This window comes from Prionailurus bengalensis, chromosome B1, assembly GCF_016509475.1.
Source record: "Prionailurus bengalensis isolate Pbe53 chromosome B1, Fcat_Pben_1.1_paternal_pri, whole genome shotgun sequence".
Taxonomy (NCBI): domain Eukaryota; kingdom Metazoa; phylum Chordata; class Mammalia; order Carnivora; family Felidae; genus Prionailurus; species Prionailurus bengalensis.
In genome coordinates, this window is record NC_057344.1 from 121,284,714 (window position 1) to 121,300,916 (window position 16,203).

Here is a 16,203-nt window from a genome sequence, read left to right on the forward strand (position 1 = left end):
AAAAACTCCCCAAATCTGATTTTGTTTTTCAATCATGATAACCATGTAAATGAGCATGCCCACTACATCTCACTTCTGAATTCTAAGTTATATAATAATACATGGTTTTCGAAGGATAAGGTGACAGGAGCCTACCCATAAGTGTTTTACCTAGATAAAAAGGAATACTTTTCTCCAATATTTTCACTGATGCCTTTCTAGCTTTACTATCTGTGATGCTCCCTCAGCTTCACTTCTCAAACTGTTTCTTTGTTTGGCATCCAAAAGGTTTCACACCTTGGGATAATCACCATACTGATTTCAGATGAACGAGAGGGGCAAAAGAGTCTGTGAAGAGATGCATGGGAAAGGAGAAGGGGTAGATCATAGGAGATTGCCTGGCACATCGGTTTTAAGAAAAAAGAAATATGAACTTTGAGATTCTGGAAAATGGTTCTCTAAAAGGCGTTCCAGCGAGCCTGGGTGTCTCAGTCAGTTAAGAATCTAATTCTTGATTTCAGCTCAGGTCAAGATCTCACGGTTTGTGGGATCAAGCCCCAGGTCGGGGGCTCAGAGATGACAATGCAGAGAGAAAGCCTTTCTCTCCCTCTCTCTCTGCCCACCGCCGCCCCCCCCATCTCTTTGTCTCAAAATAAATAAATAAAGTTTAAAAAACGGTTCCTACTTGTTAACTTCTGGAAAGCCTTCTTGTATTGGTAGGGTTATACATTTTGCCACCTTAGCCTCTGGGCCACCTACCTCCTACTGGGCCAGATGCCTGGAGGTAGGGAATACCCTCAGGATTTCTCCTAGGCAGAGTCCATATCTCAGAAAATTTGTTACTTTTAGTTTCCTCTTGTTATTTGTTATTCTTTGGTTGCATATAACTAAACTTCAACCCAACCCCATCAGCACAAAATGAGAAAGAACTATAAGAATACACTGGAGTCTCATGGGCCCCGAGAACCATCATGCAGCCGGGCCTCAGGAACATGGAAGCATCAGGGAATGGAATACTAGCAGTCTCTCTACTGTCTTTCAGCTCTGCTCTTCTCTGCATGCCTAATTTGTACTTTTTTCTCTCTTTCTACAGAAACCTATTCTCTGCTTTCTTGATCTATAGGATAGAATAAAACAGCTGCTGAAAATGCCTTTGTATAAATAGGACCTACCTTCCAGAAAAAGACTGAACCCCAAATTCTCCAAATAAATGAATCTGATGGAGAAAGATGGCATCACGTGTCCAATCTTTATCCATAGAACTATGGCCTCATAGTTCATGTAGAATATAGGAATGAATCAGGTTTGAAGTGCAGCTTCTGAACAGATGAAACAGCCAGCATACATTAGGCTGAACACAGGACCTAACCACAAATACCCAGGACAGATCTCAGTTCTAAGCTGAGTCAACATGTTTCCTGTCTTAGGAATATTTTCACATTCGTCTATCCATAAAGGGACTAAGTGCTATGTTCTGAGACTTAAGATTTCATACAACAGAAGGGACATTATTGGGGGATTGGAAATGGGGCAAGAGTGAGACCATCTGCTCATGAAATCATATCAAACTTATTCCCAAGATGGTAGACCCATTGTTGAGGTGGGAAAAGGAGACTAATTTGAAGGGGCATAAGAAGACGTAGGGTTTTTCTTTTTAATGTTTATTTATTTTTGACACAGAGAGAGAGACAGAGACAGAGCATAAGCGGGGGAGGAGCAGAGACAAAGGGAGACACAGAATCCCAAGCAGGCTCCAGGCTCTGAGCTGTCAGCACAGAGCCCCACACAGGGCTCGAACTGACGGACTGCAAGATCACGACCTGAGCTGAAGTTGGACACTCAAACGACTGAGCCACCCAGGTGCCCCAGGATTTTTTTTTTAAACTACATGCCTTCAAAGAAGTGATTTGGTTGTTTTCCTAGTACCATCCTTCTATCCACGGGGTTTATAACCCTGATGAGCAGATTCTCTGTTTCCCCCCAGATCCTCTCCAAATCTTGCCATTTCCATGTTCAACAGCTCCCTGCGTGCTTTCACCAGCATCTCTGTCCCAGGGCTTTCCTCAGACTTCCCTAGCCCTTCCCTGAATGTGAAGAGAGCTGTAAGTCCCTAGGAATTCCCATCTCCAAATGATAGAATGTGGCCCACCAACATTATTGAGGGTAATCTCCTGACTTAACGTCAATTGACTGTAGATGTTAACCATGTCTATAAAATACCTTCACAACAACACCTAGACTAGTGTTTGGTTAAGTAACTGGGTATTATAGCCTAATCAGGTTGACACAAAAGACCTCCCATCACACTATAGGACTAACAAAGTTAAAAACAGAAAAAAAAAAAAAAATATATATATATATATATGTTTTGCTATATCAGAGCAGTACCAAAACATAGCATTCATAGAAAATTCTTAGCATTTATGCTGTATAATAAATTTGTATATTATTAAACTGGCTGTATTAACTTTTTATGAAAGGCAGTGACTCATAAAAGAACTTGATATATGTTATCTATCTGTATATAGCTATATTCATGTTTCCAGGTAATCTGCTCACATCTTTGAAAATTAGAAAAAAAACTTAGCACTTCTAGCTGTGCTTAACACACGTTAAGAAGGCATTTTTTTTCTGGTCTGTATAATATTAGTAACTGTCCATTCTGGCCCAGCGCTGCCTATCTGCAGAGGGAGAAATCAAGCCTTGGCCTAAGGGAGAGCTGGTGAGATGACAAGTGGTAGTGATACCAGGAACCTGCTGTGGGACACCAGGCCCAGGGAAGATGTAGTGATACCAAAACCAGTCCAAGTGGAGTGAATCCCATTCAGTCCAGTAGTAGGCCATGGAACAGGGACAGAAGGAGAGGTTCCATACAAGAAGCAGATCAGCATCCATAGTCATTCAGGAGTACCTTGGTGCCTTAAACAGGAAAAGGGTATGTGCCTGAGTCACTGGGTGTTAAACAGTAGCCTGGAGGGCCCACAGGGTTAGATGGGTTATTTAGAAATGCTGATTGCTATTATTACTCTGTATAAATATTTGATCTCCCTCTGATTTTGGGTAGTGGGAGGACCACACACCTCTCTCCCTCTTGAAATTAGATGTGACCAAATGAGGAGTTCAGGCCAACGAAACGTAAGGATAGTCATTTGTGAGTGTCACTTCAGTCAAAATCAGGTGATTGGTGGAGCCCAGGTCCCAGGGCTCTCCTCCCCTGCTGGGTGACTGTGAAAGCACAAGCTGAGAGGGTGTCCTCTGATCCTCTGACAGGAGCAGGCCTGACTGCTGAGTCAGCACAGGGAGAATGGCTGTCCTGAGGGGTGGCTCAGACCTGCCTAGGAAGGATCTCAAACTTTGTTAAGCTGCTGAGATGTTTCAACTTTTACCGCAGCATACCCTGTAACCTGCCCAATGGTGACATGAAAACAGGCATAGAGAATCTTCAATATTAAATAGCTCCAAAACTTACCAAGTCTCCCTAATCAGACTCTCTCTCTCTCTCTCTCTCTCTCTCTCTCTCTCTCTCTCTCTTTACACTTACTGCTTTGGTCTTTTTATTTTGGGCACTGGAGTGCTATAGAGATGACTGGGATGGGCAAGAGTGGGAACATGTTATAGTCAATTTTTGAATGAAGAAAAGGATTTGTATAAGCACCAGAATCAGAAGGTGTCAACTTTTGAAACTTTACAGAGGGCATGGACTAAGAATCTTAGCTGCTTTTTATATCTTCTGTATGATTTAGTAATGGGTCTTTGGGTTGTAAGGAATATAACCCTCAAACCAGCTCTAGAAAATAGGGTTTATTATAAGGACATTGAGAGGTCCCATAAGCCCAGAAAAAAAAAATTAAAGAACCAGGCCTTAGGAAAGACAAAAGAGAAAACAGATGAAGATATTCTCTCTCTCATCCTCTCCCTCCCCACTGCACCACTCTCTCCTCCCTTCAGCCTTGTGGGATCTGACCCATGGCCCCTCTGGCCTGAATGGCTTCATCTGTTTATTCACCTTGCACATGAGTCATTTCCTAGTGGGCATCTCAGTCCCGTTCTGTAAGATCTTTCATTCAAATAACCACCACCGATGTTCCTCTGAATATTTTAAAAAATTAAGTTTATTAATATATTTTGAAAAAAAGTTTATTTTGAGAGAGAGAGCGCACAGCATGAGCAGGGGAGGGGCAGAGAGAGAAGGAGAGAGAGTATCCCAAGCAGGCTCTGAGCTGTCAGTACACAGAGCCGGACGTGGGGTTCCATGTCACCAACCGCGATATCATGACCTGTGCTACAATCAAGAGTTGAATGCTTAACCGACTTAGCCACCCAGGCGACCCCTCTGAATTTCTAAGTCAGGCTCTTCCCAGAGGGTATCTGATGAGCCTAGCTCCCTTTTCCAGATTGGGTTTGGAATTTGAAGATCACCGGTCCTTAGGTATCTTCTAGTTAGATGTTCAACCACCCTGGTCCAATCTTCTGCGATGGCAGCAGGTGAACCTGTGACCTGATGATCAGTCAGCTCCTTTAGGGGCCAGGTACCCTAAAGCATATCTAGCATGATTTCCCCAACTGTCTAGATTTCTTAGGGCTGGGCATCAGAGACAGCCTGAAAGAGAGAGAAAAAAAAAAAAAACTCTTTTGAGGGACTCACAGTTTCTAAACAACCATAACTGACACCCTGCTCATTTCCTCCTTGAGAATTGCTAATGTCTGGCCTGACTTATCACCAGGGAATAGCTTAGATGTTGCAAACAATAGAACTCCTTGTGTATTTGGAGAAAGAGGAGCTATGAGTAATACTGTGCCCTCCCCTGGACTTACACACATAATTATTCTTACAGTGGGGACGTGTGAGAGGCACACCTCATGCTAACACTAAACTCCTGAATTCCCATTTCATTTCTCATCCTCAAGGCCTGAGTCCTCCCTTGTTACTCTATGAAAGTTGATTTTGTAGCTTAAAAAATTATCTAAACGTGAATTTTCAGTTTTTCCTACAAATGCTTTGAAAAAATGCTTATCTTTCTCCCCCGTTTTATGGAGATATAATTGACATAGAACATTGTATAATTTAAGGTGAACAACACAATTTGATATCTGTTGCAAAATGATTACCACAATAAGATTAGCGTCCATCATCTCACAAAGTTCTAGTTTTTTCTTTGCGATTAGAACTTTTGAGATATACTCTCCTAGTAACTTTCAAATATTCAATACAGTATTGTTAACTATACTTTTGTGGTGTACATTACAACCCCAGAACTTATTTATCTTACAGTTGAAAGTCTATACCTTTTGACCACCTTCACCTAATTCCCGCCCCTCCCCACGGAAATACTTATTTCAACTATTGAGAAAATCGGAAAAACTAAGCTGGGGTAGCGTTGTAAATATTCATTTTTGAATATTTGAATATTGAATATTGAGTATTGAATTGGAATATTTTGAATATTGAAATATTCATTCATTTATGAAAAATATTCATTTTTCCAACAAACATTTATTAAGCATCTCGTATGTGCTAGACATGACAGGCACGAGAGAGAGATTCAAATGGCAGTAAGACAAAGTCCCTGCGCTCAAGGATCATATTGTCTAGTTGCAGAAAGACAAATCACACACATAGCACACCCACACATGTAAGGTCAAGTAATTATAAACAGGAAAAAGGAGCTAAATCAGCGTGGAGAGACAGAGAATGATGAGGTCCTATTTTAGATGGTTATAAAGACTGCCTCGCTACAAAAACCAGCGAGCTCCCCTTTTCTCGAAACCAATAACCAGTCCTCAGTTGTCATTTTACTAAACCCATCGGCTTTATGGACGCAATTCATTCCATTTTTTGACCTCACAAACACCACCTTTCTCCCTCAGAAGTGGCTCCTTTCCATCGGCTGGCTTTGCTGGTCCCTCCTTTTCTTCCTATCCCCTAACTGAAATAAAGTAATGGTAAGATGCCATGACTTCCATTTTTATGCATCATCAGCCTGGCTCTCTCCTCTTGGTATCTGACTGAAGTATATGTCCAAGTCTCCACATGTCTTTTCCACCTCCACGTATAATATGCATCTCAAAGTTAACATATCTAAAGCTAGTTTTACCTCTCCACAAAGCAAACTCTCCATTTCCAATGTTCCTTTTCTCAGTAAAAGGTAACCCCCGTCTCCCATTTGCTCAGACCTAAACCCTTAGAATGCTTGGCTCTTTTTTATTTCCCCGCATCCTCTGTTGAATCCAACAGCAAATATGTGTTAACTTGTTGAAAATCTACTTTTGAAATATATATATGGAATTAGATACTCCTCACCACTTCTAACTGTAATCAAACCACTTTATTTCTGGCCTAGATTAGGACAACAGTCTTTATGTGGTATTCACATTTCCACTGCTACTCCCTTCCTACCACTACATCCAGAGTCAGTTCTTATAAAACACTGACAATTCAAGCTTAAATCATATCATGTATCACTTTGGCAACAAATACTTTTTCATTTCACCAGCGTCATATTCAGAATCTTTTCTGTGGTCTACATGGTCCTACATGATCTGACCTGACATCATCTTTCTGACCTCATCTTGTATTGCTTTCACCAATTTACTGTGCTCTAGCTACACTGGCCTCCTTTGACATTTCTTTAAAAATGTCAGACTCTTACTTCAGGGCCTTTGCACATGCTATTCCTTTACCTGGAACAGTCTTTCTCCAGAGGGCTGCATAAAAATTGCCACCAGTTCATTTGAATCTCTGTTGAAATATCACCTTCTCAGAGAGGTCTCCCCAAACGATCTGCCTACAACAGTGAGTAGCATCCCTTCATCTATCACTTCTTCCAGTGCCCTTACCACTGTATATTATTTTTATGTTTTATCTCTTAGTCCACCTATGTGGACCTATGCAACATGTTATGTGTGCATAATTGTTTTTCATTGTTTCCTTTTATCATCTGTCTCTCTTCATTAGAATGTAAGGTTTATGAAGGGAGAGACTTTTTTTTTCATATTATAGCCCCAATGCTTGATATGCGTAACTATTCAAAAAAGGCCTATTGGATATATGCTTTCTAATAATCATAAATATTAACAGAATAAAACCTCACTGACTACAAACAATAGAAAGATGACTAGTCTAAGTGCAAAATTCTTTTTTCTAATAGAATACTTACCTGCAACTTCATGAATTTTTCATCAATAATGGGCAAAACTTACTTCCAGTAAAGTAAAGTTAAATTTCTGCTAGTTTTGATGAGTGAATCTCATTTCTAATTACTATATTTATTTTTTATATGCAAATGTGCTTTTAAAGGGCTTGATGAACTTTGTTCTAAATTGATTTATCAAGTCTCCTACAATTGGTAGTAGCTTTAATTTGATTACTAAACCCTTTGCTGTTGTTGTTGGCATTGTTCTCAAAGCACTTCAAATATAAACTTCAGCTCGTTTCAGGTCAAAAACTGAAATTCTGAGTGTAGAAAAGCCATATTATATAAAGTTTTATGGCATGAATATTTCTTGGATTTTCAATATAATAGCACACATATATCTATTTTCAACGTAAACATTTATGATTTGGCACCATTAACTTGTTCATAATTTTAAAATGAATAATAAAATTAGAATTCCAACTATCTAGGAGAAAGGGCAAATAAGATTTCTTTCCAGGATATATGGATATATGTAGATAGATAGAAATACACACACACACACACACACACACACACACACACACACGTATATTAGTAATATTGAAATATCCTTAAAAGCAGATACTGTGGTATTAAGCCTAGAGCTTTACATAAGAGATGCCAATACATTTTTAATGTTTATTTATTTTTGAGAGACAGAGAGAGAGACAGAGACAGAGACAGAGACAGAGTGTGAGTGGAGGAGGGCAGATAGAGAGGGAAACAGAATCTGAAGCAGGCTCCAGGCTCCGAGCTATCAGCACAGAGCCTGATGCGGGGCTCGAACTCACAAACTGCGAGATCATAACCCGAGCCCAAGTCGGATGCTTAACCGACTGAGCAACCCAGGTGCCTCAAGATGCCAATACATTTTTAAATTTCACTCAACAAAGTTTGTACCTAGAACTGGGATATGAGATTAAGATACAAATATAAATCAAACAAATAAGCATATATATTTATTAAATCCACATGAATATGATCACATGAAGTCTTGCCAAATTTTAGGTAAAATTTATCCTCTGTATATTAAACTTAGCATATAATTCCATAAGTTGAATTTTGGTCCCTAAAAGAAAAAAAATAAATTTATTCCTAATACATTTGGCATAACATTTTTTTTTATGTTCTTAGAGAAATAACTTTTCTAAAATGAGTAAAATTGCCTTCTGAAAAATATAAGGCTCAACAAAATTTCAAGAGCAATCCAAAAGATAAATAATAAAAGCCCTTCTAGTTTAAACCTCAAATAAAATCCATATTGAATAATATATTTTGTAGAGCCTCTGTGGTGAAGAGGGTAGAAGTTCACGTGTTAGAAGTGAACGTCAGAGCAATTAGCTTTACAATCATAAATCAAATTCTCATACACATTCATGGCCCCACCAAGACTGGTTGTCTACTTTGCAAGTTCTCCAGTGATATGCTCCAGCAATGCAGGTGAGAATAGGTCAGATGTAACTGCTGTGGACCATCAATTACTCAGAAAAAAAAAAGTGCATGCCTCAGAAGAGTCAAAACCAGAAGTTATTATGCAACTTTTAATGTCAAAATGATAGTAGAACCAAAGGAAAGTTTACATTTTCCAAAGCAGGTTATTCTCCAGGTGCCTAGGTGGCTCAGTTGGTTAAGAAGCCGGCTTTGGCTCGGGTTGTCATCTCGTGGTTCATGGGTTCCAGCCTCGTGTTGGGCTCTGTGCTAACAGCTTGGGACCTGGAACCGGCTTCAATTCTGCGTCTCCCTCTTGCTCTCTGCCCCTTCCCCGCTCTTTCTCTCTCTCTCAAAAATAAATGGTTATTCTCAAAACAGGATATAAAATACAACATCTTAATTACTTATCTTTAAAACAAAAAAGCCTCTAAATCTAGCAGAACACTTAATAGTAAACTAAAATATTGTTCATTTACTATGATTTGGACCAATGGAGGTAAGCTGTGGCATGGAGCACTTGAATGCATAGATTAGTCCAAATCTTCAATATTTTTTTCCAAACATACGTATCTTCATAATTAATTTAGATGAAGTGACTAGTAAAATTTGTTTGAGTTCTCCAACAGCGAGAGGAAGTAGCACCTTAGACCTAAATGTTTACAATCTGTGTACAATTCTTGTAAGACTCTGAGATCCTTGAATGAAGGGACTAAATCTTGGAGTTCTTACATGTTTTCAAAAAAAAATTAAGTTTATTTTTATTTTTGAGAGAGACAGAGTGTGAGTGAGGGAGGGGCAGAGAGAGAGGGAGACAGAATCTGAAGCCGGCTCCAGGGTCTGAGCTGTCAGCATAGAGCCCCATGCAGGGCTTGAACTTAGGAACCACAAGATCGTGACCTGAGCCAAAGTTGGCCGCTTAACCAGCTGAGACACCCAGGATCCTCTCTTCACAGATTTTTGAATCACCTTGCACGGTACCTTGCACAGGTGTTCAAAACACAACTGGTAAATGAATAATTCACTCACAAAAAATAAAATTTTGATGCTCATATGTTAAAAGAAATAAGGCTACTTTTGGTATTCTGTTAGTGCTGTTACAGAGCAGACACACGATAATTCTGGATTTTACTTTTTGAGCTAACATAATAAATAACTTTGTGTATTAATTTGGTAATACTAGTTGCCCTAACAAACATATCTTCAAATTTCAATGGAGCAACACACTAAAAATTTATTTCTTCTTTATGCAAAGTCTAAAACAGATTTTCCCTGTAGGTGGGCAGATTTCCTCTATGTGGTAATTTGGGCATTTAGCACTTTCCATTTTGAGTTATGCCTTCCCCTGTGCCCTAGAAGTCTCTGCATTCAGCTAAAGGATGGGAACTCATAGGCTCTGCAGAATGTATAACTGCCACTTAACTGCCTTGGCCTGAAACTGATGAAACACTTCAGTCCACAATGCCTTGGCCAGAGCTAGTCACATGCACCCATTTAGACGCACACAAATGCAGGCCAGGAAATGGAATCTCACCCGGGCACGTGGTTCTCAGCGAGTATACTGGGAAGGAAGGGGAAATACAAGTTTTTAGCAGACTGCAAGTTGTTTTCTGCCAAGATGGTTCCCCCCTTGCCCCCCACCTTTTTTTCTCTGTTCTCTTCATAAGCAAAGGACATTGTTTTAGTAACTTTGGGAAAATGAATTGCAGCAACTTCTTGAAAACGTAAATTCCAAGTGTAAGGTAATTTTATGACAGTGGTAACATAATCAAGGACTGCTTGGAGAGTCTAACAGGATAAAAAAAAATGGCAGCAGATTGTAGGACATCTGAAAACATATCTGAATATAAAGGATGATTTTGGCAGGGCTCCTGGGTGGCTCAGTCAGTTAAGTGTCCCATTCTTGATTTTGGCTCAAGTCATGGTCTCATGGGTTTGTGTGATTGAGCCCAGCGTCAGGCTCTGTGATGACAGTGTGGAGCCTGCTTGGGATTCTCTCACTCTCTCTCTCTGCTCTCCCCCTGCCCCACACCTCAATATAAATAAACACTAAAAAACAAACAAACAAACAAACAAACAAACAAACAAACAAACAAAGAGATGATTTGGCTATACCAGTATGCCAGATATGCAGACATAACTAGTCCCTAGTTAATTTCTGCTGTCTAGTTTTCCTTCGAGTAGGGTCCAATTTTGTCTAAGAAGATGTGTTTGTGTCGCAACAGTATGGACCATACACGTGCATTAAAGGTGTCCGATGATAGTAAGATGTGTTGTAAAGGGATTATGATTCATAACTTTTTTTTCCCATACATACCTCAGCTGGGAGGTGTCCCAAACTTGTAGCGGACTGAAGGGTGTGCCTCAAAGGTGTGCCTTTATTTCCTGTCTGTATCATAAAACTTCTCTATTGATGCTGACATTTTAAGCCTTCTGATCTTAGTTCAAGGTGTTTTTCCTAAACCTGAAACATGTCCAAATAGCAGTGGGAACTGCCTGTTTATTTGCAACATGTGGGAGAAAACATTGTGGCCTTGGAAGTGAGCATCCTTGGACATGATTTCCTGGTCTTTCCTCAGGCAGGCCCTCTTCTTCACCCATAGGTCTTGGCGTCCCTGCCTCACTCTGTGCCATCTGGCCAGGAACCAACTTCCCAAATCTGCCTTAGCAACTGGCTCTGCCAGGGCTCAGGAGACTGTTTTCAGTAACCACTTCCTGAGGCGATACAGTGGCCTTTCAGAGCTCATATTTTTATGACAGTTCTACTAGACTCTAGGCTTTATTGAGGGCAAGGACCATTTTCCAGTAACTGCCCCTCCCCCCACCCCTCCACCCCCCCCCCCCAAATAACTTACCATAGTGTCTGGTGTATATAAAAGGAACACAATACATATTTATTGAACGTACTGTCTGCCTAATTACCACACACTATGCTGGGGGTGTGAATTGGGCAGCAGAATCTTGGAGCCAGTGGCAGTGTCCCTGAGTAGGGGGGACACACCCTGCATGGTCTCCATTTGCTAGAAGGCCCACACCGAGGCTTCCCTGCCTTTTAGGGTGAGTTCCTATTCCTTGCAGGCAGCTCGCTCAAGGCATACTCTGGTGCCATCAGTCAAGTTCTCCAACTTCCTTTCGGGTTTGAACTCGAAATCTAATCCCTGCTACCCAAACACTTTTGGCTCCATCTCCTAGCTCCCTAAATCTTTTATTAGGCCTTTTACTGGGCTTATGGTCGAATCCAGGAAATAGGAAAAACCTGATATTGAAGGAATTTAGAAACGAAACAGGAAGAATCTAGGGTGAGAAATTTACTCAGCTCTCTTCGTTATCGACGAAGAAGCATGCTCCAATCTTGCCCGGTTGGTCAGAGAGAGGGGCTGTGAGCGGAGGTGACCTTCTGGCAGAGGGAGATGATCTCCTCATTCTGTGGTGCGGCAGACAGGTCAGAAAGGAGCTGTCGGGGCATTGTCGTTCTCTGTCCTCCTGCACCTAGTGTTCCCTTCTTTACTCTCCTTCCCACCAAAGGGCCCAGTGTGGGGATCCGCCTTGGGCTTCAGGGCCCTGCACACACCTAGCGCACCAAGTGGACGTCGGATGATTGGAGATGTGGTGCCACCATTCCCGACTAGTGGCTGCGTGCGCGCGTGAACAGGGAAAAGGCGACCCTCTCTGGTGTGTCTCCTGCCCATCATTTGTCTCTGGAGATTGTCAGGGCGGCCCCGGGTGACTCAGAGTTGCCCGGGGTCGCTTGGACTCCCGTCCCCAATCTCCTTGGCTAGCCCGTCCCGCACACTCGGCCACCTCCCCGGCGCGACGCTGAGAAGCGGCCCCTTTCTCAGAAGGTGTGGATGCGTGTGTATGTGTGGGGAAACGTTAATAACCAGCACATCGCGCATCAAAAAGCCCCAATAGCAAAATGCACCGTACACCCATCACAGCCGGAGCCCGTCTCCCCAAGGTAAGTTGTTTATTCGTCGCCGTTTTGGCGATTCTCCCTGGACAGCTGCTGCAGCGACAGCGACAGCAGCTGTGCCGCGGGCCCCGAGCTCCCCGCGCTCTTCCTTCCTCCGCCCTCTTTCGGTGCTCCTCACCCCCACCCTCTTCCCTTCTCTCCCTGCCTCCCCCCTTCTTGCCCTCTCTCGGGCCACGCACACACCCGGAGACACCCTCCGCACTTGGCTACTCACACTGCGGCTTAACCCAGCCGACTAGGCACAGTTGCCAAAGCGGCGCTGGGGAGTGTGCGGGGTCTAGGGGCAGAAGCCACACCGGGCTGAGGGTGGCAGGGTAGAGCCCCGCTCCTCCCAGCCGCGACCCCCTGCCCATTCTCCTTCCCTAGTCTCGGCCTGCCGGCAACAGTGACACCTGAGCGGTGACTGGGCGGCGGAGGCGGCAGGCCCACTGGACTGGCAGCTGGGAGAAAACAGAGAGGGGGGCGGGGACGGCGAGGAGGAGCGGGAGGAGGGCCGAGCGACGGGGGCGCGACCTAGCAGAAACTGACGCGCGCGCCAGCCAATGGGCGCCCGCAGCTTCGACGTCGGGGCGGGGAGCGGGGGGCTGGCTCCGCAGGGAGGTGGAGGCTGCCGGGGCGCTGGAGGCGGGGGCCGGGAGGAGGAAGGGGAGGAGGCGGAGGCGGGCGCGGTGGCGGCGGCGGCGGCGGCGGCGGCGGCGGAGGAGGAGGAGGGTAGGTTGCGCCCGGGACTGTGTCTGCCGAGCTCCGCGGCTGTGCCTGTGTGAGTGAAGGAGCGGCGCGGGGAGGCAGAGGCGAGCGCGGGCGAGCGCAGCGGCGGGACGTCTCCGGCGGCCGCGGGGCCAGCGGCGGCGCTTGGTGTGGGGAAGCAGCGGCGGCGGCAGCAGCAGCAGCGGCGGCCGCCTCTCCGCCGCCGGGGACGCCGAGGCACGGCTGGTGGCACTGACATCGGCGGCCCTGCCTCTTCTGTCTCGCCCCCGGCCCTCCCCATGTGATCGGTCTTAATCCCGGCGGAGTGCGCGCGTGGGGCTTCATTCCGCGGTGCCGGGTCTCCTTGCCGGGGTGGGTGCTCCTGTGTGCGCTTCTCCTCCCCATCCCCCTTCCCCCAAGAATAAAAGAAGAACCAAGAGGCGTGCTTAGAAAATAAATAAATAACCACCACACACGCGCAGCCCGGAGCGGAGTCGTCGAGGCTGGCGGCGGCGGCGGCGGAGGAGGAGTGAAGGCGGCGGCGGCGGCGAAGGAGGAGGAGGAGGTGGAGGAGGAGGAGGAGGAGGTGGAGGAGGAGGAGGAGGAGGAGGGACGCGCGAGAAGGCAGTAACTTTAAAGCCAGCTCAGAAGCCCAGACCTCCAGCCGAGCGGTTTGCAGCGCGGCGGCGGCGGCGGCGGCGTTCAGTGTCTGGCCCGCCGGTCCGGTCGGGGTGTGCAGTAGGACGGACGAGCAGCGCGTCGCTGTCCCCCGGCGGCTGGAGATGTCCGAGCCCAAGGCAATTGATCCCAAGTTGTCGACGACCGACAGGGTGGTGAAAGGTAAGCGGCGCGCCGCGGTCGCCCCGGTGCACCGTGTGCCGCAGGAACCCTCACGGCTCGCCTCCCCTCCCCCCGCCCCCGGTTCTCTCCTTGCTCCAGCCACGGACCTTCTAGGATATTGTGCAACCCTCGAACCCCCCCTCCTTTGCGCGCCTTCCCCCCAAGCCTCCCACCCAGCCCCACTTGGGGCATTTTTATTTACGGGGGCGTCAGTTGGCAAATGGCTGAGCCGCGGGGAGGCGGCGGCGGCGGGGGTGGTGGTGGCGGGAGGGGGCGCCCGGGGGGTGGTTGCTGGCAGGGTGTAGCTGCTGTGACAGAAATAGGAAGTGGGTGGCTGCTCGCAGGCTTGCATGGGATCGGGTTTATGATTTTCTTTTGCAGAGGGAGGGGTGATTTATGGCTTTTAAAAAATTAATATGGCATTTTTATGTGGCCGTGGCTTTCCACCGACTGCCTCGCTCGGGCTGGGTTCTCTCGGAGCTCCATTGCAGCAATTCCCTCCGCGCCCCCTCCCCCTCCCCCTGAAAGGGCCTGCACAGGACTCGCGAGAGAGCGGGAGAGCGTGGGGGGAGCCCGGCGCTTCCTTCCGCGCGGGGCGGGGGCGGCCGCAGGCGGAGGGGGTGGCCGAGGGGACGCGCGGGGGCCGCGGGAGGCGGGGAACGACCCGAGAGCCCCGCCGCGCCGCCCCGGGATTCCCCCGCAGGCCCTGAGAAAGACACGAAAAGCAGTTCTCCAACCTCCCTCGCCACCGGAGCCTTCCTTCCCCCGCCGACCTGTCAGTGCTCTTGAATGGTTCCCCGTTGGAGCACACCTCCCTGGTGGTAACCTCACCCGGCTCGCTTCTTCCGTGCCCCTGGCACCCCCTTGTTAACGGGCCATTTGATTCCTGTTATTGCCTCTTCTCCCCTGCCCCGGGATCGTATACTCCTTGCCCTGAGGTTCCTGGCGTAGAGAAGCCGGGATGCGTGGGGTGAGGAAGGGGACAGGCAGTGGTCTTTCTTGCCCGGGAAAATCCGCCGTCCTCGTTGTGTTCCGTGGTGGAGTTGGGGAGGAACCATCCTACAAATCCTGGAAGGATGGGACAACAGAAAAGATCCTCCAGGATTCAGTAGTATCCCTCGTTCCTAGGGTTAGGACCCGGAGCAAAGCAGGGATGGGGTAGGGGCTAGGCACGGACCGGGCCTTAGAAATTGCAAATAGCACTGGCTGGTGTGGAGTGTGTGTGTGTGTGTGTGTGTGTGTGTGTGTGTGTGTGCGCGCGCGCGCGGGGTGTGTGTGTGTGTGTGTGTGTGTGTGTGTGTGTGTGTGGTGTATAGAACTGAGATAGTATCTAATGTGGCCATGCAAGTTGAGTGCAAGGCAATAAAGTCATTGGTCCCATGAGCACTTAGGTGAAGTAACTCCGCAGCCTTAAGACCATGATACAGAAGTCCTTCTGGGGCGACAGAACTGTTCATTGCTCCATTCACATTTGCTCACTTGTTAAAGTTGTGTGTTTATGTGTGTGTGCGTGGTGATGGGAGAGGGGGATTGTTTTCTCTTTTTTTAAAAAAAGAGAATAAAATATCTTTTCTTGTTTTGATTATATTAGAATCATTCCTGCTTGAATGCAGTATTCATAGACTCATCAAAGTAAGGAGGAAATACCTTTGCAAAAAATGACTCGAAGTAGGACCACAGATGAACAACTGTTCTCTCTGCAGTAATGGCTCCTCATGTAAACAGTGAATTCAAATCGATTCCAAAGAACTATGCTTTGTATTAAGGGTTATTGTTGACATTTTAAAAAATTAAGACCTTTTGCTGAAATATTGGAGAATAACATATCTCCCTAATGTGTGATGTTTAGGTGTAACTCCAGTGTATGTTAAGATTGCCTGTTTTCAAAATAGTGTAAAGCTTACAATTAAAGTGCTAGCAGTAAATGTGTCAACAATTAAAAGTCAGTCATATGTGCATACATAACTTCAGGTTCCCTGTTTTAAATCACAAAGTGTGGGTTCTCTGTGTAAATGTAAAATTGTCATGGAGAGAAGAATGTAGAATTGTCTATACATTCTGGCTTGATGTCTTTACCAATTAATGTGAAAGAGCCCATTCAGCCATTCTATGCCTATTTGG

At 45.6% G+C, this 16,203-nt stretch overlaps 1 protein-coding gene across 2 annotated transcripts in view; it reads left to right on the forward strand.

Annotated features, from left to right (window-relative positions):
* Positions 1-13,188: 13,188 nt before the first annotated feature.
* The window catches only part of PPP3CA (protein phosphatase 3 catalytic subunit alpha), a 328,963-nt gene continuing 325,948 nt past the window's right edge, over positions 13,189-16,203 (forward strand). For both annotated transcript variants that reach the window (XM_043571713.1, XM_043571717.1), the window contains exon 1: positions 13,189-14,082. In XM_043571713.1, the coding sequence (XP_043427648.1) occupies positions 14,025-14,082 (58 nt within the window). In that variant the 5' untranslated portion in view covers positions 13,189-14,024. The remainder of the gene's footprint in view (positions 14,083-16,203) is intronic.